Source organism: Channa argus, chromosome 14, assembly GCF_033026475.1.
Source record: "Channa argus isolate prfri chromosome 14, Channa argus male v1.0, whole genome shotgun sequence".
Taxonomy (NCBI): Eukaryota; Metazoa; Chordata; class Actinopteri; order Anabantiformes; family Channidae; genus Channa; species Channa argus.
Window position 1 is genome coordinate 13957948 of NC_090210.1, and position 22172 is coordinate 13980119.

General features: G+C 37.1%; 1 protein-coding gene and 1 long non-coding RNA gene across 4 annotated transcripts; one reads left to right on the forward strand and one right to left on the reverse strand.

The window, feature by feature from the left end:
- Positions 1-242: 242 nt before the first annotated feature.
- Positions 243-21120, forward strand: LOC137098073 (uncharacterized). Its single transcript, XR_010910558.1, has 3 exons — positions 243-361; positions 10556-10698; positions 21018-21120. It is a non-coding gene; the product is annotated as an uncharacterized lncRNA (long non-coding RNA).
- LOC137098067 (myosin-7-like) lies at positions 3483-17515 on the reverse strand. 3 transcript variants are annotated; one of them, XM_067473846.1, is made up of 39 exons: positions 17381-17510; positions 17113-17149; positions 16723-16931; positions 16501-16644; positions 16252-16408; positions 16142-16169; positions 15947-16058; positions 15763-15855; positions 15595-15658; positions 13336-13434; positions 13136-13239; positions 12907-13045; positions 12056-12174; positions 11822-11971; positions 11558-11728; positions 11093-11402; positions 10852-10931; positions 10535-10740; positions 10314-10437; positions 10081-10217; positions 9565-9820; positions 9215-9457; positions 8946-9122; positions 8726-8871; positions 8555-8645; positions 8069-8458; positions 7673-7799; positions 7473-7591; positions 7191-7387; positions 6853-7036; positions 6613-6778; positions 6407-6531; positions 5455-5763; positions 5170-5373; positions 4783-5079; positions 4584-4688; positions 4409-4504; positions 3992-4126; positions 3483-3609 (listed from the first exon to the last, which is right to left on the reverse strand). In XM_067473846.1, the coding sequence occupies exons 3-39, from the start codon at positions 16921-16923 to the stop codon at positions 3589-3591; spliced, it is 5826 nt and encodes a 1941-aa protein (XP_067329947.1). In that variant the 5' UTR covers positions 16924-16931; positions 17113-17149; positions 17381-17510; the 3' UTR covers positions 3483-3588. The 3 variants fall into 3 exon arrangements, with proteins under 3 accessions (XP_067329947.1, XP_067329945.1, XP_067329946.1); XM_067473844.1 differs by having other exon boundaries at positions 16501-16931; positions 17381-17515; XM_067473845.1 differs by lacking the exon at positions 17113-17149 and having other exon boundaries at positions 16501-16931; positions 17381-17412.
- Positions 21121-22172: the final 1052 nt, after the last annotated feature.

Sequence of the window (22172 nt, forward strand, 5' to 3'; positions counted from 1 at the left end):
CCAGCTGTTCCCAGTCCTTGTACCTCTGACTTCTTCAGTCACATAAGCACACAAGGGAAGGTGTAAGGCACCTTGACTCTTAAGTTTGAAATTAAAGCCAACTGTGGTTTTGAATGAGGTTGCTATTGTTAGCATGCTTGTTATTTTACAGAAGGTCACTTGAGGAGGTGTTGAGTATTGGATCCTGCCTCCAGATCTTCTTGCCTTGTCTTGCCCTTTCTTCTTGCCTTCATTCAGACAATGAAGAAGTTAGTGGTTGGTGTGTTAGCACTTAGATCTGGAAGACTCCTGTAGATTTTCTTTTGTATTTTTTTGCTTACAAGATACAACATTGCATGTAACAGAGAAACATGGAAGAAAGGTAGGGTTTTAGTTACATTATATTTTATAAAAATTTTCAAAGATAATGTATTTTTGATCATCAGTCAAATTTGATGTTATATAGGCACAGCCTACAATATAGAGTATTTGTAACAGCTGCTGTCATTATGTTTAATGTGCAATGATATGTTAGAAATGTGCAATATGATGCTTGAGCTATGTTAGGTCTAATAAACAGACATATAAAGAGATAAACAAAGCTTTGCAGTTAAAATTTAAAAGGATCCATAAACCAAGGTGTTTGTCCTGGACAAAAATCTTTCTTTACTGTAATGATGTGTGCTATGCTATAATTATGGTGGTGAATTCGTAGTTAACCACTTTTAAATTACATCCCTTATTGTGCCGAAAGCTATCACATATTAATGGGCTTATGTAGTTTAATGCAAAACGTTTAAGTAATTTTGTCTAAAAAAGATTTACTACTAATGTGTACAATGCTGTGGAGATAGACAGGATTTACAGTATGTTTTATTGTACATTTAGATCATATAAAAGTTTATATTTAACACAAATGTTGTAGCTGAAATTATTCTTTGAAAATACAATTTAAAGTAAAGCTCAGTTCTATCATATAAAGGGTCATCGCTAACAAAGGTGCAGGTTTTACACTACTCCACTAGTATTATTACACAGGGAAATGGTGTGAAGTTTACTAGAGCAGCTTTACATTTCGCTGATGCCTAGTAGTTTAACTTTCCACTCCCCTGCAGGGACTAAAGTATACTAAGTGACACCCAGCTTTACACTCATTTGCAATGCAAACTCAGTCTACAGACGCTTTGTATGCTTCCTGCAGCTCCATACAGACTTTGTGCAACAGCTGAGCATGGGAAACAGATTCAACCCATGTGGATATGGATAGTACCAATCTTTGCTAGAGAGGTTTCTCCACCTTCCTATTTACTCCAAATTAGTACTTTTCTTCTTAGATGCTGCCTGTTGAGGGGTTGTAGTTGCAGAGGTCGCAGTCCCCCCTGACACTACGTAATCATGCATTTAAAACACAGTTGGCACTTATTGGCTATTTTGCAATGTACATGTGTGTAAATATTTAATTGAATATGATGGCAATTCTCGCAGACCATCACTATGCTTTTTGTTTTTTGGTTATATGGGTTTTTGTACACCTCTCTTATCAAAGCACCAATGCTGCAACTACGTTCCTTTTGTGCCATCTACTGTCTTTTTAACAGTGTCTGTAACACCCTCGCAGAAAGGTGCATCTGCTAAACACTAATATTATATTATATTATAATATATTGTTATATATTACTAATAATACATTTTTTATTAATATTTGTTTTTTAAATCTTCAAGCTAAATGACATCGACCAGAATTTAATGTTAAGTAGAAATAAAAGAAGAAATCCTTCAGTGCATTTAACACTTTTTATAGCCCTTAAAAAATCTTATTACAAATGAGTTCTAACACTTCTTGCTCTGAGGTTTATCGTATTTTCAATGTAGTCTAACTTGTATTTGTTCACCTATGCTACTTGAAAATAATACAGTCTTTATAAAAGTATACAGTTTTGAAGGATATGTTGTGGTATTGCACAGGATGAACTTAGTTTTGTTGTATACTGTCAAGGAAATGCATTTTACTTGTAATTACATGTAATTACCAGCTGTGTCAGCTTGTACCGTCACATAACTAAATTTATGACCCTGTTGCAAAAATGTTTTGGCCCCATTGAACTTAAAGCACATATTGTAAATTAACAACCCCTGTGAATTAAAATGTAGCAAAATGGCAATGGCATAGAAACTAGATTTTCAACAAAGTATATCTATATAGATACTACAGTAAGTCATGAGGAGAGGCAGGAGTCTGACCTGTGTTTGCTAACATTACCCACAGCTTAGGTGATGTTCCACTCACTTCACAGTGTTGTAAAGTTTGGCATCACATATTATATAATAAAACTTGTTTTGGTTTTCTGAAATGCAACCACAGGGGGGCACAAGTCAGTGTCTTCTTATGCCAGTCCTAAGTCTGGATAAATACAGAGGGTTGTGCCAGGAAGGGCATCCGACATAAACACATGCCAAATTAAACAAACAAATGACTTCATGACTTCCACACCGAATATGACTTCTGTAGGCAGGAGTGCAGGGAGATGCAGCGTAAAGTGAGGTGGCAAACAGCATGTGATGACTTGTGTGTTAGGTTGGACAGTAAGGAGGAAGAGGTTGATTTGTATGAAATAGGAAAATGAAAGGGAACGAAGAGTAGAAGAGGTGACTAGTGTAGAGCAGGAAGTAGCAAAGATTAGTAAGAGTGACGTGAGGAGGACATTGAAGAGGATGAAGCGTGAAAAGGCAGTTGGTAATGATGACATACCTGTTGATGTATAGAAGTGTCTGGGAGAGGTGGCGGTAGAGTTTCTGACTAGTTTGTTTAACAAGATCTTAGAGAGTGAGAGGATGCCTGAGGACTGGAGGAGAAGTGTACTGGTTAAGAACAAGGGAGATGTGTAGAGCTGTCGCAACTGCAGAGGAATAAAGCTGATGAGCCACACAATGAAGTTGTGGGAGAGAGTAGTGGAAGCTCAGCTAAGGGCAGAGGTGAGCATTTGTGAGCAGCAATATGGTTTCATGCCAAGAAAGAGAACAACAGATGCAGTATTTGCTTTGAGGATGCTGATGGAGACGTATAGAGAAGGTCATAGTGAGTTAACTTAGCTCCATTTGTTTTTTTAGTTAGCAAAGTAGGTATTCATGGTTGGGATTTTGAAAACATACATAACTCATTGTGATAACATCAAACAGCGATAAATACAATACAAAGTAAAACTTGTAAAAAAAAAAAAAAGACTAAGACTCATCAACACTAATTTCTTTGCTGTAATTTGCATTATGGAAAAGGAGCAGGGGTCTAAATCTTTCTGTTCCTTTGAATTCATGACCTTACCTCTTGTAAGAGAAATAAAAAATGTGCATTTAATATCAAAATGGCCATTTCCACATAATGTTATGGATAACTTTTGAAACAAAAGCAATATGTAATATGCAGTTTAAGTCACATCTATTCTAATGTTTTGTACAAATGTACTGGCATATAGTGAAAGTAAAACAACAAAAAATCCAATGCACAGTTTGAGATGAAAATTTAATTTATTCTACTGATCAACTGACATGCTTAGGGAGACACTATTATTATGACATCAGGTGCCTCGGAAACAAGAATTCATTCCATGAGTTTTACTCCTCGTCATGTCCTTTCTAAAATAGGAGAAAGAAAAATAGAAATGCACAATAAATCAAATGTTAATTAAAGGATTAACTAAAAAGTCACATATGTGAAGCAATGGAGCAGTTGCAATTTATGGTCATACAAATTTTATAGATTTTATACTTTCTGCATTACAGTACAGCATATTATACCAATTGGCTCAGTACAGGTCTGTAAAAGTATTTTTTCAGTTTTCAGTCACATGACTTGCACAAAGCCTTGAAAGACAAAAACACTGGAAACTTCAAATGCAGTGCAGGCCTATTATTTTCCATCTGTTGAAAGCAATGAATATGAGAGACGGGAACAAATGATCCAGGCACATTTAATATTACCAACAAAAAAACTTAACACATAAAGGGACTGACTGACCTTTGAACCCACATCACGACTCTTGACACGTAGCTTGTTGACCTGGGTCTCAGCTATATCAGCTCTCTCTTCAGCTTCATCAAGCTCATGCTGAAGCTTGCGAAACTTGGTAAGATTATTGTTAGCCTGTTCCTCCTATAGAACAAGGACACAATATTCTCATCAATGGAAGACAAGCACAAAATTGTGCGTACATACATTTGAAAGCATAAAGTCTCCTGAAACCACAGGAAATACACTTTATTACAGTTGCGCACTAAAAAAGGCCAGTGTTTTTGGTCTTTTCCTAATAGTTAGCAAATCTAATATCCGATTGGTTGGGTTACTCTAAATCATTGCCACAAAGCTCTTTCTGTATTGAGCAAAAAAATAAATTATGGTATGGAAAACTTTCCATAAAATACTAAGAGTACTTACGGCCTCCTCAGCAGCCCTCTTGTAGGATTTGACTTTTAGCTGCAACTTGTCTACAAGATCTTGCAAGCGTGCAAGAGTCTTACGATCCTCTTCAGTCTGAAGAACAAAATTATAAATTCTCAACACGAAGGATACTTCTCTTGTATCACAGGGTAGTAATAGAACTGAAACATACTTGATAGGTTAGTTCTTTGATTCGTCTCTCATATTTTCTTATTCCCTTGACAGAATCACTGGACTTTCTTTGCTCGACCTCTACTTCATTTTCTAGTTCTCTGATCTGTTAAGGGAATGACACAAAGATTATTTTATATATTTAATATTTTTGTGAGAACACATCCTCCTTTGATTTCCTGGAAATTATTGCTACTCACCCTGGCCTCAAGCTTCTGCACCTGCTTCTTGCCTCCCTTCATTGCGAGCTGTTCAGCTTCATCCAGACGGTGCTGCAGGTCTTTGATGGTTTGCTCCATGTTCTTCTTCATACGCTCCAGGTGAGCACTGGTGTCCTGCTCCTTCTTCAACTCCTCTGCCATCATGGCAGCATCGGTAATGGCCTTCTTGGCTTTATCTTCAGCATTTCTGCACTCCTGAACTGCTTCCTCAACTTCAGTTTGAATCTGGGACATATCAGTCTCCAGCTTCTTCTTTTGGTTTAAGAGACTAGTATTCTATTGGAACACAAAATTTCTTTATAGAATTTGTCAGCAGAGTGATAATAGTAGAAGAGAGCTGTGCCAGGTGCAATAAATGAATCTCACCTGTGAGTGCAGTAGCTGCACTCTTTCACTAACATCCAGCAGCTCTTGTTCAGCAAGTTTGCGACTTCTCTCAGTTTGTTCTAGAGCAGCTCTCAGTTCATCTAGTTCAGCCTGTAGGAGGTTGTTGCGTCTCTCAATGATAGCCATGTTTTCTTTCATATCATCGTTGACTCGTAGTGAGTCATCAAGATGCAGCTGAGTATCCTGGAAAAATTTAAAGGCCTCTATTAAAAAACACTGTAGGAACTATGAAAAGAAAATCTAAGGGTTAAGTCCTGTTTTTACCTTCAGATGTGCATGAATAGCTTTAAGTTGTTTTTGGGCCTCAGCTGCCTGCCTGTTGGCCTGGCTGAGCTGGATCTCCATCTCATTGAGGTCTCCCTCCATCTTCTTTTTCAAACGTAGGGCCTCATTTCTGCTGCGTAGCTCAGCCTCAAGGGAGCTCTGAAGAGTATCCACAACTCGTTGGTGGTTTCTCTTTGCTTGCTCCATTTCCTCTTCTTTCTCAGACAGCTTGCGCTCAATGTCAGCTTTCACCTGACTGAACTCAAGCTGGGCTCTGAGAATCTTCCCTTCCTCATGTTCCAGTGAAGCCTCCAAAGAACAAGGGGAAAAATCAAATATGTAGAACAGTTATTATCAGTTACCCAAAAATATTTCCACCAATAATATGTTCATCATCAGAACAGCCAACATTCAATATACAGTAAGGCAAATTGATTTATTTTTACTGTACATGGAAGACATTAGGGTTTAAGATCAAATGAAGCACATGGAAGAATATTATTATTTGTTTGATATATTTACAACTAGATACATTTTCTATGAGATGACCCAAGTTTAACAACAAGTATTAAAAAAGGTCACGTTAAAGTTAATGAAGATATGACTGAAGATTTTGTTTTTGCCTTTTCACCTATGATAAGTTTTTTTAACAACGAAACGAAACGAAAAAAACGAAAGTTTCATATAAAGGTATTTATTGTTATTTATTGCTTAGTACACACCCAGGTATTAAGAAACACCTGTGCCAATACTTTAGCTTACTTTACATTTGATTCTACTTAAAAGACAATATGTTCTATGTAATTCTTTTACGTATACCACAAAATAAATGCTCAAATCTGAAATTTAGTTTCATATCCATCTTTTGAAGACCTAAATGCCATCAGTAAACAGCAAAAAACAAATGAATTGACTTGGCCATCCTGTTACTATTAGGGGCACTGTACTGTACCTCAGCCTCCTCCAAAGCAGTTTGGATCTCAAACTTTTCTTGTTCCAACTGTTTACGAATTTTTTCCAGCTCATGGATGCTCTTTCCACACTCGCCAATTTGTTCAGTGAGGTCAGATATTTCCTCTGGACAGCAAAAGTAACATCAGGAATGATTTACTTATTAGGAAAAATTCTTTAACAGCTATAACCTGCTATCATCCTTACCCTGCAGGTTTTTATTCTCTCTCTTCATGGTCTCCAGATGTTCTAGAGATTCTTCATAGGAGTTCTTCAGTTTGAAGAGTTCAGTGCTGAGAGACCTGGCTTCCTTCTGAGAGCTCTCCAACTCTGACTGAGACTCCTCATACTTCTGCTTCCATTCTGCCAAGACCTGAAATATTTGTTCTTCAATGTAATTAATTCTTCATCAGTAGGAGCAAAATCTCTATGTAATTTATATTCTACCTTGTCAAAGTTTCTTTGCTTCTTGTCCAGAGCAGCAGCAGCAGCATTCGACCTCTCCACATCTACCATGAGATCTTCAATCTCATTCTGCAGTCTGTGCTTGGTCTTCTCCAGAGAGGAACATTTGGCATTCACTGCTTCAACAGCCTCCTCAGCCTCCTGCAGACGCTGAGCCAGCTTTTTTCTGGATTAGGATAAAACATATTCAGTGTAAATTGCTTATAATCTTTTAAACTAAATGATACAAAAGAAAATATTTACTCACTTCTGCCAGTCGAAGTAAATCCCTTTTAAGAATTATTAATTCAAAATGGAATTTGGGTTTCAAAATATCTTACTTTGCTTCCTCCAGTTCCTCGGTCCTCTGGATGGCATCAGTTTCATACTTGGTTCTCCACTGAGCCACCTCAGAATTGGCCTTGGACATGCTGCGCTGAAGTTCAGCTTTAGCCTCCTGCTCCTCCTCATACTGCTCCCTGAGCAGGTCACAGTCATGACGAGCAGACTGCACTGCATGGGCTAATGCATTCTTGGCCTGAAATGAAAGTGCTTCTTAATGCTTAATTATGTCCCAGTATTGGTCTGCACAGGCTGGGGTCTCCATGCAGTTTTTTTCCTACCTTGACTTCTTCTTCCAGTTGTCTTTTCAGGTCTTCAATTTGCTGAGTATAGGACTGTTTTCCTCTGGTGAGTTGAGACACCAGGGAATCTTTTTCCTCCAACTGCCTAATAACTTCACCTGATTATAGGATAAAAGACATACTTAGTCATATGCCAAAAATGCACAGCTTAAATGTAATGCATTTAGATTAATGCAAACCATTCTCAGTTTGAAGCTTTGCTTTCTGCATGGTGAAGTCGTTGATAGTACGCTGGCCTTCTTCTGCCTTGGTTCTGTATTCATTCATCTGATCTTCCAGAGACCTGCACATTTTCTCCAAATTATTCTGAAAACCAAACAATAAAAATGGCAGATTTAGTAGCTGCTTTGACACTTGTTTATGTAAAGTCAGGAGCTTCCTGTTTTAGTTTTTGTCAATTTGAGTTCCAAACAGTAGCTCAAATCAGATTTTGCTAAGTACAATTTCACAGCCAAATTAAAACTATTGCCAGGTGTGTTCTCTGCAAGGCAGTAGAGAAACAGGCTTCAGAGATTTACCAACCACAGTCTCACAAAATCTTGGGAGAATCACTGTAACACACAACTGTATTTTACCTTAGCCTTCACAGTCTGCTCCATATTGGAGACCACATCATCCAGCTCCAGTCTGAGCTCACTCTTCTCCTTTTCCAGTTTCTGCTTGACTCTCTGCAGGTTGTCAATCTGCTCTCCCAGGTCAGCAACACTGTCAGCTTGTTTCTTCCTGAGTGTGGCTGCAGTGGCTTCATGCTGCAGAGTGGCCTCTTCGAGGTCTCTGCGGAGTTTCTGGAACTCAGCCTCCCTCTTCTTGTTCATCTCAATCTGGGCAGATGTTGCTCCACCAGCTTCCTCCAGCCTCTCACTGATCTCCTCCAGCTCTCTGGCCAAGTCAGCCCTCTGTTTTTCCACCTTGGCTCGGGCAGCTCGCTCTGCCTCAAGCTCTTCCTCCAGCTCTTCAATGCGGGCCTACACCAAAATTAGAACAAAACCTTACATGAAATTTTATTGCTCATTTATACACCCAATTATTCAACTTATGTTATAACATGAGTAAAATATTACCTGCAACTCCTTTAATTTTTTCTGGAGCTGGGCACTCATTGCCTGTTCATCTTCTATTTTACCATTGAGTTGACTGATCTCAAAGTCTTTCCTGTAGGTGAAAAACATGTAAAATCGAGCGGGTGACATGTATTTTGCATTTTACTTGTGTTTTTGTTCACGTCATATTACTTTTTCAGTCTCTCTTCAAGTTGCTGCTTGTCATTTTCCAGGTCCATGAGACTTTCTTGAGCTAACTTAAGGTCTCCTTCAAGCTTCCTCTTTGCTCTCTCAAGATCCATGCGAATTTTTTTCTCTTGCTCAAGTGACCCTTCAAGCTGTGGGCAGCAGTACAGGGCTTATTAAATTTTTGTTTATTTTTTACAATCAAAGTGATTGTGTAAATTCTTACATCATCCACTTGCTGCTCCAGCTTAGTCTTGGCCTTGGTCAGAGTGTTGACTTTGTCTTCTTCACTCTGCAGGTCATCCAGTGTTTGCTGATGAGCTTCCTGTAAGGCTTTCTTTTCTTTTGTCAACTTTGCAATGATCTCATCCAGACCTGCCATTTCCTCAGTGAGGTTCTTTACCTATAAACAGAAGACATTTTGTTTAAGGAATTTAACACTAATTTTATTAAGGACATGCACAACAGTTTCGCTGTAATACGTCATCTTGGTACCTTGTTTTCAGTTGCATGCTTCTCTTTCTCCACTTTAGCCAGAGTTAACTCTAAATCATCAATGTCTTTCTTTAACTCAGAACATTCATCTTCTAACTTCCTCTTCTTAGCAGTCAGTTCAGCGTTCATCTCCTCTTCATCCTCCAGTCTTTCTGACAACTCTTTAGTTTTTGCTTCCAGCTGAATCTTGCTCTTGATCAGCCCCTCACATCTTTCTTCAGCATCACACAGATTGTCTTGCTCCTAGTATGAAAACATTATCCTTGTAACACAGTATAAATAAACTTGGTTTGATTATGATAATAATTGTAAGAAAGAGATGCAAGAAACAGTGTTTATACTGTACATACAGCCTGAACTTGGAGCTGCAGGTCATTCTTCTCTTGGAGAAGTGTGACCATTTTTTCCTCAAGTTCCTTCCTGCGGCCTTCAGATTTAGCATACGCCTCTTTCAGTTTAGTAAACTCTTCCTTCATGTTGGCCATCTCCTTTTCAGTCTCTGCTGACTTTAGCAGAGGTTTGATCTTGAAATACATCTTCATCCAAGGCCAATTCTTTACCCCCATGAAGGCGCGGATGTTCCACTGAATAACAAGCAGTGCATCCCTGTTGAAAACAGAAAGCCTTTACTGTCAATAAAAATCCAGTTTTTACCTAATTGCCAAAAATGGCCTTTGCAAACCTTGAATTAATTTTACCCCTGAAAATGCTTATTGGTTTGAAATGTATTGCTTTGGCACTGTTAGCATTTAGTTTGGCTTTAAAGTAGAGAGCATATAGATTTACTGCTTTTGTCGAAGGATTTTGTTTCTTCAATTTTGGATTTTGTGATTTAAGGATATTGATCTGAATAAGAGAGGAGTTACCTGCGTTCAACAATCTTCTGGAATTCAATTCTTGCTAGTAGACCTCTTGACCGGGCTTGGATGCCTGTTATAATTAGTGCTAGTCGATCATCTCGCATCTCCTCTAGTTGACCCAGTAATCCAGCTTTGAAAAACACCTTTTTAAAGAGGCGTTTTTTAATTTTTAAAAGAATGTCTTTGTTTGTTTGTATATTAACTGCATATTTTCATAATCAATATTTAAATATAAGTACCTTGGTGTGCCCCAATTTGTACTGGTTGTGGTCAATATCCAGAGACCCCAACAGTTTTTCAGCAGCCTTCTTGTTGTCAATGAATTGTCCCTCAGGAATAGCATTAGGGTTCAAAATACGGTATCTTTGAAACATTTACAACAGATACAAATTACAACCACAAAGGTTAAAACAAGACAATTTTTTAGTAGTTATAAATGTGTTTGTGTGTTTATGTAAACCTCTGTTTGAAATCCCCATAGAGGATCCTGTTGGGGAAGCCCTTCCTGCAGATCCTGATGCCCTCCAGCACACCGTTACAGCGCAGCTGGTGCATTACTAGAGGATTCTCCATAGCCCCAGGAGTCTTAGTCTCATTGGGGATGATGCAGCGCACAAAGTGAGGGTGAGTAGACCTCAAGTTGGTCATCAGCTTGTTGAGGTTCTCCTGCAAGTTTGAAACAATTTAAATGTCTGTGTTTACACCATTTGATAACTATATTAAGAGAATTCTGAGGAAGATGTATTAAATGTCTTTAAACATAAAAAAGAATCTTACCCTGTGCAAAGCTGACACAGTTTGGAAGGATGAACCTTTCTTCTTGCTACCACCTTTTCCCTTCCCACCAGATTCCTGAGCTAAATAAAAATTATTTGTGTTATATTTATTAGGCACAAAACTGAAGTGAACTGCAGTAACTAAATATATAGTAAGAAATATTAATGATATTGTTGTCTCATTATTCTATCTTTTAGCCCAATTATTTTACATTAATTTTTACAAGTGAATGTCAGCATACCTGAATCAGCTCCTGCATATCCAGCAAAAAGAATGGATAAAAGCTTAAGGTTAGACTTCTGGAAAAGACTGACCACAGTCTCATTCAGAGGGTCCTTGTTCTTCACTAGCCAGTTGTTAATATTGTAATCAACAGTTCCAGCATAGTGAACGAGGGAGAAATGTGCCTCTGCTTTCCCTTTTACAACTCTGGGCTTCTGGAAATTGTTGGATTTCCCCAGATGATTGTCATAGAGCTTTGCTTTAAATGTAGCATCAGATGCTTTGGGGAACATGCACTCCTCTTCAAGGATGGACATGATACCCATGGGCTAATGCAAACATAATAATAAAAGTTGTTAATATTTTTTTATTTTTGACAAGATGTGCAACATAAGCATGTTTTAAGTTTTAGGAAAAAGCAATAATACTGATATAACTTCACACATTTAGCTTTTTGCCTAAATACTAAAAAAAGGAACCTCACCTTTTCAATCAGGTCAATACAGGCCTGCAGATCCATACCAAAGTCGATGAACTCCCAATCAATTCCCTCTTTCTTGTACTCTTCCTGCTCCAGCACAAACATGTGGTGGTTGAAAAACTGTTGCAGTTTTTCATTGGTGAAGTTGATGCACAGCTGCTCAAAGGTGTTGAACTGTAATGACACCAATCATAAATAGAAATGAACTCAAGCAAAAACACATACATTTTAATAAAGAGTTTATTGAGGTTTGTATTTCAATCTCACGTCAAAGATCTCAAATCCAGCTATGTCCAGCACACCAATGAAGTACTGGCGAGGCTGCTTGGTGTCCAGGGATTGGTTAATTCTCATTACCATCCACAGAAACATCTTTTCATACACTGACTTAGCCAGTGCACCAATAGCATAATACACCTTTGGAAGAAAATAATTAGTTATACTTTTTAAACCAAACTCAACTTTTAAACTATTGTCATATGATCCGCTTCAACAGCTTACCTGAGAAACATTTTGTCCCTTGGTGACCCACTCATTTCCTACTTTGACTCTTGGATGACAAAGACCTTTGGTGAGGTCAGCAGAGTTCAGGCCCATCAGATATGCAACTTTGTCAGCATCTGAGAAAGTGAAGATGAACAAGTCATATGTAAACAACTCTCTTCCTCTTTAGCCTCAATCATGCTTCCACAGCTTTTCTGCCTTCCTCTTTAAGGTTATTTGAGAAATGCCCAAATATCTGACAGGACTTCTTAGATGTTTAAACCAGTGCAAATATTAGCATGTAATTAGTAGATAAACAAATAAATAAATTCTTAGTAGACAGACAGAAACAGTCTGAATACTTTGTAATTTGAAGTACATCTTTATTCAGATATCGTGCAACCCAATCTATGTACTACCTTGAACTGTACTATTTATGCTTTTTTTTTTTTTAAAAATAAGACATTCTTTAAAGGCAAATTGGTAATTTCGTCATGCTTTCAGCAGAGTACTTATATTTTTTACAATTTTTATTGTTTTTTCTTCACCTATCTATCTATCAGGAATATGCATCCCTCCATGGACCAGAATGATGCAGCATTTAAATAATACAGTAAAGGAGGAGTTTAACTTTAAACAGGTTCAGATTAAGCTGGTGTTGTGGTTAAACTGTGGTTTGGCTTGTCTTAAAAAACCTGTTAAGTACTGTGCAGAATGCTGGATCTTAGCTCTGCCAACTCACTACTTCTAAAACAACAACAACTACTATAATAATAATAATAATAATAATAATAATAATAATAATAATAATAATAATAATAATAATAATAATAATAATAATAATAATAATAATACACTTTTTTTCTTACCTTCAGTGCCGTCAGCCTCTGCCTGCTCTTCTCGTTGCTTCTGCTTAAATTTCATGTTGCCATAGTGCATAATGGCACCAGTCAGCTTGTAAATACTGTTCTTTTCTTCTTGAGTGAAGCCCAGTACATCGAAGGCATCCTATTGGAAGTTTTAAAATGTAATTATCATATTTATATTTATGTTTTATCAAACATTGTTTGCTGTTGCTAATCAAATAGCTCAGCTCACATCAGTGGCCATCAGCTCTTCAGAATCATTTATGGAGGCTACTGTTGTCTCTCCTTGCGAGATAAATGCGTAGTCATAGGGGTTGTTGGTGATGAGCAACATTTCTTTAAAAACAAAAGGAAAAAAATGACAGAGCAGAATTATTATATAATGTATGAAACACAATTTATCATGTGTACTGTACTAGTATGCAGACTTACCCAGAAGTTCAGGCTTTGCCTGAGACAAGATCTGGTAGAAAATGTGGTAGTCCCGCTCAGCCTTTAGCTGATAGGTTACACGAGACTTTTCCAGAAGGTCTAAAAGAGGTACAGCATGTCAGAATAGTTATGGTATTGTGTAGTAGTATAAAACACTCTTTTATAGGTGTAGATTTATAAATTTATTTCCAAATAACACATTTTCTAAAACGAACCCATTCGGCTTGGATCGGTTTTGTTGCATCAAGAAGCCCCTGAATTCATGTTTGCAAGGCACTTTCCTTAAGCAACATTCTATAGCTCTGACTTTCTTGGGTTGCTCGAATTTCCTACCACAGTCCAAATGTATGTTAGGTGAACTTATAATTCAAAGTTTCCAAAGGTTTGAATGGTTTTACAAACGCCAACAAAAGGTTGAAGATAAACGTAGCACATGGCGTCTGTTTGGGATACCATCAGGACCATGGTTGGACTAAATGACAATAATAGGAAGAGGGTGACACTAGATCATCCACTAGATTCATCCAATTTAGATCTGGCCCTATAGCTCAATAAATTTTATTCTAGATTTGACATACATGACTTAGAATATGTTATCTCTTGTGATATTAGTGCTATCTTTAAGGCAGAACATGTTGTGCAGACTTAAACATTGCAAAACTAGATCATGTCCTGTCTCTGATGACATCAGCAGCCCAACTATGAGAAATTGTGCTGGGTAGCTTGGTTATAGTTAAATTACATTTTCAGTCTATGATTTACTAACCATGTCAAATTTTGTTCCTGTTGTAAAACATTTCAAATCTTTAAATGATTACAAGCCTGTAGCATTACTTCACTGGTTATGAAATCATTTGAGAAATTAATCAAAAAATATATATTAAACAACACAGAACCTCTTTTGGAACCACTTCAGTTTGCCTGTTGGACCAATACTGGGATAGGGAGAGTGATGCTACCATCACCCTACTCAATCATATCTAAAAGGACGTCGACTGAGTCGAAATTGAGTCGGGTTGTTGTTTCAGGATTTCATTTCAGCATTAAATCAGCATCACCCTGCAGCCCCACCTGATGGTGAAGAAACTCGGTGAGTTTTGGACTCTATGTCATTAGCTGGACTTTGGACTCTGCCTTAGAGAGTAAGGGTGAATGTACACTTCTTAGGTCGCTCTGTCCTCTCTTATACAATTTATAAACTAAAGATTATATCAGCAAGTCTAAGAATCATACTATCCTGAAATTATACACTCTGCTAAACAATGATGAAGCATCTCACAGTGCTGTGGTTAATGACTTTTTAAAATTATGCTTCGAAGCCTTTCTTTAGTTAAGAACCAAAACTAAGGATTTTTATATTGATTTACTGTACCAGGTTATGTCAGCACTGTAATAAATGAGCTCAGTTGGTAAGGCAATTGACCATGGACCACAGGGTCAGTGGTTCAATCCCCACTCCTGGCTACAAGTCGAAGTGTCCTTGGGCAAGACATTGAACCCCAAGTTGCTCCCGGTGGGTCAGGTGAGCACCTTACATGGCAGCCACTGCCATCGGTGTGTGAATGTGTGAGTGTGTGATTGTGTGTGTGAATGGGTGAATGGGAAGCTACATTGTAAAGCAGTTTGGATAAAAAGCGGTATTTAAGCGACTAGTTACCATTTACCATTTACCAAATAGCCAGGCTGTAGAAAATACGTGGGCACCAAAATTAACAACAAATTGTAATTTGTGCAAAATATAAATATGCTTTCTAAGAAAAGCACCAACTTTTAGGTTACGTTTCAGGTTGACAGAACTCTCAAAATTTCATTTTCTTTTGTCTGATGACGAAATGCTAAAAGCTTGTTAAATTGGATCTTTAAAGTAAGCAGTAAAATCACTTGAATCTATTATTCTCCCTGTCTGAGCTTCACAAAAAGCAGCTAGTGAAAAAAGTTGCGTCCATTCTTCTGACAGCTCCTATCTGCTTTATTTAGATTTGCATGTCCTGCCTTCTGGCAACCTCTTTCAGTCAGAAAGAGTCAGAGCCAGCATGTATAAACACTCTTCTGTACTGTCTGCTATCACTATAATGCATTCACAGAGCATACGATAATAATAATTATATTGGCACTATAAGGGAAGTTTAAATTTCTGTATATACTGTATTGGTGTTTCTCTGCTGCTGCACAAATTCCCATTTTGGGAAATTAAATTAAATAAAATCTTGAGTTTTTCATGTAAATAAACTGGAATTAAATGTACATAGTTTTACTTACAAGTCTCAATGTCAGCAGAAGCCAGCTTTCCTCTGTTATCAAAATGAATTCGGATGAATTTACCCTGAGAGGAAAAGTGTTTTTATTTTAATATCTTTTTTTTTTCTAAAACAAATTAATTTAACAGTGACAGTAACATAGTCACACTGCATCCACAAAGAAACTCACAAATCTAGAGGAGTTGTCATTCCTGATTGTCTTGGCATTACCAAAGGCCTCCAGAGCAGGGTTAGCTTGGATGATCTGATCCTCCAGGGTACCCTGATTTTGTTTAAGACAAAACTTTTCAACATTAGTGAAACTCTGACTCAGAAATATTGTTTATACAAAGAGATGAACATGTAATGCAGACCTTTTTCTCAACAGCTGGATCTTTTTTCCCAGCACTCGGGGCAGCAGCGATGCTGGCAAAATACTGAATGACACGCTTGGTGTTCACAGTCTTTCCAGCACCAGATTCTCCACTGAGTACAAGGGACAGAAAATTAAGGCTTGAGACCTATGATATTTAACTACTGAAGAGATTTGTTTTGGTTATGTGACTTACGTGATGAGGACTGACTGGTTTTCTCTGTCTGTCATTAAGAGACATGAGCAGAACATCAGGTAAAGTGAACTGAATACTAAACAAAATGAAGACTTGATTAGATTACTTACCTGCCAGCATATACTGATAGGCATTGTCTGAGATGGAGAAGATGTGAGGAGGAGCTTCACTCCTCTTCTTTCCTCTGTAGGCAAGAACAACTTCTTGGTTGTAGACTGGCAGCCACTTGTAGGGGTTGACAGTCACACAGAACAGCCCAGAGTAGGTCTGTCATAGTGAGAGAAGACAGAGGAGAACTGTTTTAGATGCTGAGATGTCTTATCGCTGCAAGAAAGTTCCATATTCACCAATTGTCTTACATAGATCATCCATGCTGCATAACGTTCTTTAAGGTTAAATAGTACAGCAGGTTCATGAAGGAAGGTGAACATCGCCATGTCTTCAATTTTATCAAACTTTGGCGGGTTCTGAGGGTGTACGTCACACTCCTTCACCGTGACAGTCTGCAGACACAGAACACATTCTTTAACAAAGGTCCAGACTAGTATTTGCATAAATTTAAACGGAGATGATGTACGTACCTTTCCAAATTCAGTCTGAACAGTGACTTTGTCACCATCGCGACTTGTGACAGAAGCTTTGACGTACTCAACCTCAGGGTCTGGAACAAAGCACTCTTTCTTCATGTCAAATGGACGAGTCTGGGCTTCCAGACGCTCCTTGTCTGACTTCCTGAGAAAAGGAGCAGCAGGCCCAAACTCTGCCATGGCTGCATCACCCATGTTTTAACCTTTTAAGAATAAAACATTAAATGTCTTCTGGCCTCTGATATATAAATGAAACAAGCACCAAATGGTAAAAAAAAATGTGAAAAAGCATTAATTTATATTCATCAGACAAATGCTGGAATAAGGCTATTGTACATTATAATTTAAAATGTTTGCAATGATTGTCATATTAGAAAATTTTACCTGGGGTATTTAAATCCACAGGAAATTGGGATCTGTGCTATATATGTCAAGTAGAGAGAAGTAAATCAAATGCCATTAGATTATTTTGTAATAAAGACAAATCCAGTTGGACAAGTAAAAAATATAATCAAATGAATCAACTCACCAAAACATATCACTAAGCCCTTACATATTTTATTTTACAGGAAGAAATACCAATACTTAGTTGAGAGCAAAAATCTCCGGCAATCAATCTACGAAATGCACACTCACAAATTTATTTTCTTACCTTTTGGCGTTAACCTTTGTCAAGTGAAATGATGGATCCAGTGGCTGACACTGGCCTGCCTCTCCATTAATAAAGGTTGTTAGCCACCCAAATATGGGTTGGAATATCAGAGAAATGGCATCCAGGTTGCCAAGTACAAAAAGCATTGTCCAAATTGGGTAGAGGCTAGTGCTGCTATTTGCTGCTCTCACCTTGTGAACAAGGCCAGACTGGACCATGACAAAGAAAGGGAGAGGCAGGAGGTGGGGTGAAGGGACAGGCTACTGTCTATCAAGTAATTCTCTTATGTCCCAGTAAGTTATATAAAGGGTGCATGGCAGCACTCATTGTGGATGACTTTCTTACCTTGCCTCAGAAATTAATATAAAAGCATACACTAATTGTTATTATTATTATTATTATTATTATTATTATTATTATTATTATTATTATTATTATTATTATTATTATTATTATTATTATTATTATTATTATTATTATTATTATATTAATAACAATAACAATATTACTGTAAATTTATTATTATTATTTTTAGGTATTGACAAGAAATACCCTCAGTGCTTCACAAGGCAGTTATGTATTATTCATTACGGACATGTTTTTATCATACACTTTGACTGAAATGCAGCCATATAGCCCTGTTTCAGCAAACCCTCAATCCTCTGACACCTATCAGTCATGACCAGCATTAAACTTCTCCTGTGCTCGCCCCTGTCCTCCACAACATTAAAATCACAAGATGGTAATAATGTTGTTGCTGATCAGTTAGTGTATAATTGAATTAAATAGACTAACAGACAGGCAGGGTGTGACCTCAAAGATCCTCATATCTAAACGGCAGCAACAATCTGTCGAGTGATATGGTGTGGAATACATTACAAGAGGGAGAATAAAGAGCTGCAGCTGTTGTCTACAGCATGGCAAGACAAAGCCAAGGTCACAGCTGTGAGATCCCTTTAATATCACTCACCACTGGTCTATACTCTTTGTCTAATCCTAGTCACTTACCATTGAGACTATTCGGACTACCTCATGTTCACAATACATGGAAAATGGGTTACTTATTATGAAGGGCATTTCAATTACCTGTAAGTGGAAAAAAGTTTTTTTTTAAGATTTTGAAGTCAAAGACCAAATGTTTGGTACTGAAACATGAGGTAATGACTGTATGCTATTGGTTAGGCTAGTTTGGATGCTGTCTCCAAAACCCACAGTTCAGTATCTTCAGGGAGATGTGTACAAAATCCTGTGACTATTCTCTACTATCTGTCCTGATGTCCACAGTCCAGAACAGAGAATGCTATGAAAACACATATGGCTTTATTAATTGCAAACAGGTTGGATAATTAGGATATACTTAGGAAGCAGATACCGTAGCTCCCTACAAGTTATTCCATGTTATTTGGGCAAGAAAGATATTGAGTCAGTCATCTTAGCTGCAGCTTCATGCCTAGTGGAACCTCTAATCATGTAATACTAATACATGTTGCATACATGCTTCTTTGCATACACCTATGGTGAGGAAAACCTTGGAATATGAGGTCCATTGTCTTACTCTAGCAATAATGAGCAGATTGCAGATATTAGTTGATCATAAGTTTATGATAGTTTGAAATGTTAACTAAAGCTAGTTGATAGCTTTTCCTAAATTGTTTTTTACTGTAAGTCTGCCTCTCTAATTTAGTATTCGAACAATTAGTTAACTTAAATAAAAATTATAATTTACTAAGCTCAGCATTGGAGAACATTCTTTATTTTATTTCTTAATGTTTTATAACTCACCATCATTAAAAACCTTTAAGATTAGGGTGATAAAACATTTGATGTGATGTGTTTATGTAAATGATGATTTCTCTTAGAAAAGGTATGAAGTAACTATCTTAATATTCAGCAGTCTTTAGCATCTGTGGATACTGTGAAAAGTAAAGATTTTCCTCTGCTGGCCAAAATTTCTCTTAAATATCAATAAATTCAGATGCAAATAACTATATAATTAAAAATGAATTGTTGCCATTCGAAATTGTTTATGTTTTGTTCATTCTTTGACTGATCTGAGTACAGGATAAAAGAGGTAGACTTTTTGAAGTCGTCCTTGTTTATTAAAGTTATAGGTCAAACATACGCGACATATATAAGCGCGCCTGTCCAATTTACATCGTTGTCACCTATGGTACAGGCATCTGTCCAGAAGATGCCTTCTGTGCCCTTGGCCTGCATCTGTTGACATGGCATTGTTTTCTTCCCTTTATCCTTGAGCACAAAGATAACTTGTGAAATTCCTGCTGGCTGCCTTTGAGGGCTTGCTGGTTCACAGGACAGCTTGGGGACAACTTGTGACGCAAGTACTCAGGAAAGGTTTTTCAGTTTTGAGAAGTAGTAACAGCTGCCAAGCCCACAAGAAACCATTGATACAGTATGTACTATGTTAAGTGAAAGATTGAATGTCAATTCTATGCCTAAATTTGTGACAACTCAAGTGTGTGATACCATGTAAGAAAGTGAGCCAAAACCTAAAACTGGAACAATGGTTGTCAGGAGCTTTGAGAACCATTAAGTAAGATTTTCTTACAAAGGTATAAAACCCTCTTAAAGTAGAATCCTCAGCTCTTACGCAGTATTTTTAGCCAGTAGTGCAATGTTGGACTTGATGAGGGTTGAGTTAACCCTTATCAAATTAATTGTTGTTTTCATTGAAAATAAACAACTACAGTTTAGTTTTTATGTATTTTATGTAAAAACAAAGAGGTGGTTAACATGTATTTTTCTTACTAAGAAAATAAGAGTTTTTGGAGAACTTTAACTGTTACTCCATTAAAAGCTGATTTTCTGTTTGTAAAGTTTTAATTTAATTATCTCTCAAATGTTCAGTTATCCAACACATTATTTCAAGTTTAAAGACTTGTATTCAGAACAAAGCCTGTTTATAAGATAGGGGCACAAGTACAATCAATTTTATGCTAAATTATTTGAAAATGTAAAACTTGGATTTTTATGTGAAATTAATGATTAATTAGTTAAATTAATTGGTTCATCAAAATGTGTGTGTGAGGATTTACACTGTAGGCCTTGTCCATACTTGCCTTTGTACCAAAGACTTCATCTCCTTTACTTAACCTTCAGGCTATTCCAGGCTCTTGTAAAGCATTCGGCCTTCCTTCTCATTCCCAGCTGTCCACAGTCTTTGTGTCTCACACTTTTACAGTCACATGTAAGCACAAGGGAAGGTGTGAGGCACCTTGCCTCACTTAAGTTTAAAACTAGAGCCATCAAAGCTATTCTTAGAAATTGTTCTTTACTGTCATGAAAGGTTACTTCTAAGGGCATATTAAGTTCTGGGGGAGGCATACAAGAGTTGATAGTTGTCTTGCTTTGGCTTCTCCTGACTCACTAAGACTTTGGACTCTGTGTGTGGATTTAAATCCTTGTCTTCTGATGATGGTTAATGCTGGACTAGGGAAAATAATAGAAAGGTACTGTTCATCACTTTTGTTATCTACTTTTGCAAAACGTCTGCTCTTTTGGAAACTATGAACTTTGAAAACATTATAGAGATTTATTGTCGTTTTAATGAGTTCAACTGGTAGCAAACAAGTATCTCCATTTCGATATATTAAATGGTGTTGGTTATATTTCCTAGGCATCTTTCTCAAGCCTGTTTCTATTTCGTGTTCCAAACGGCCCTCCCTCATCTGCCTATGACTAGAGGATGCGTGGTACTGACCTCTGCTACAGATGTAAAGGTTAGTAATTTTAATTTCCTCATTTAGATTCTCAGACATTGTAGTCTGCAGTGTTATCATAATAGAAAGAAATACTCTAAGCTACAATTATGTAAATAGGAAAAAAGTTGTGTGGCTACAGAACGATACTGATGAATTCCTGTGTGGTATAGACTGGTGTAAAACATTTTAGATGTGAAGCTGGTTATCTTTGACTAGTTACAGCCTTACGACATGAAGAACCTATGGTTTTCTCTAAAATAACTTGAAACTGAATAAAAGACAAAATAGAAAATCATTTTGAAAATAATTGGTTTTTTTTAATGAATAAAATGTTTTTAAATATTACAATAAAGGCCAATTCAAACAACAGAGTAACCACTTTTGTCAAATGAAAATAGTCCAAATAACAGATTAGGAGACTGAACACGTGGGATGCAGGAAACACTTCAAAATATCACTAAAAAACCATGATCTGTTATGATTTTCTGTCTTATTTGCATACAGTTTATTAATTTTGTCAGTTAAAAGTATTTCTTCCTTTTTTCTGGAAGGGTACAACCAATTTTGTTCATGTCATTACATAATAATAATAAAAAGGGGTGGCAGCAGCATTTTAATAACCAGTTGAACCACCTTCAATCAAGCACTTCCCGTAGCTGTGGATTAGACCTGCACAACATTCAGGGGGACTTTGAACGATTCTTCCTTAAAGAACTGCTTCAGCTCAGCCATATTCGTAGGACATCTGTTGTAAACAACTTTCTTGGAGGCATTCCACAGCATCTCTATTGGCCTGAGGTCTGGGCTCTAGAGGGCCACTCCAAATGTCAGATTTTGGGTCTTTGAGGCCATTCTGTAGTAGATTTACTTACATCACCTGGCTTCTGAGCTTCAGCATGCAGACAGCAACCCTAACATTAACCTATAGGATATCTTGATAAGGATATCTTGATAAGTGATCCATATTCAGAAGCAGTAATTAAGATTATTTTTGAGAAAAAAGAAATAGAAAACTTTCCTGTACTTTAAATTTAGGTAAATTCTTTCATATTAAATCCATGAAACAGCAA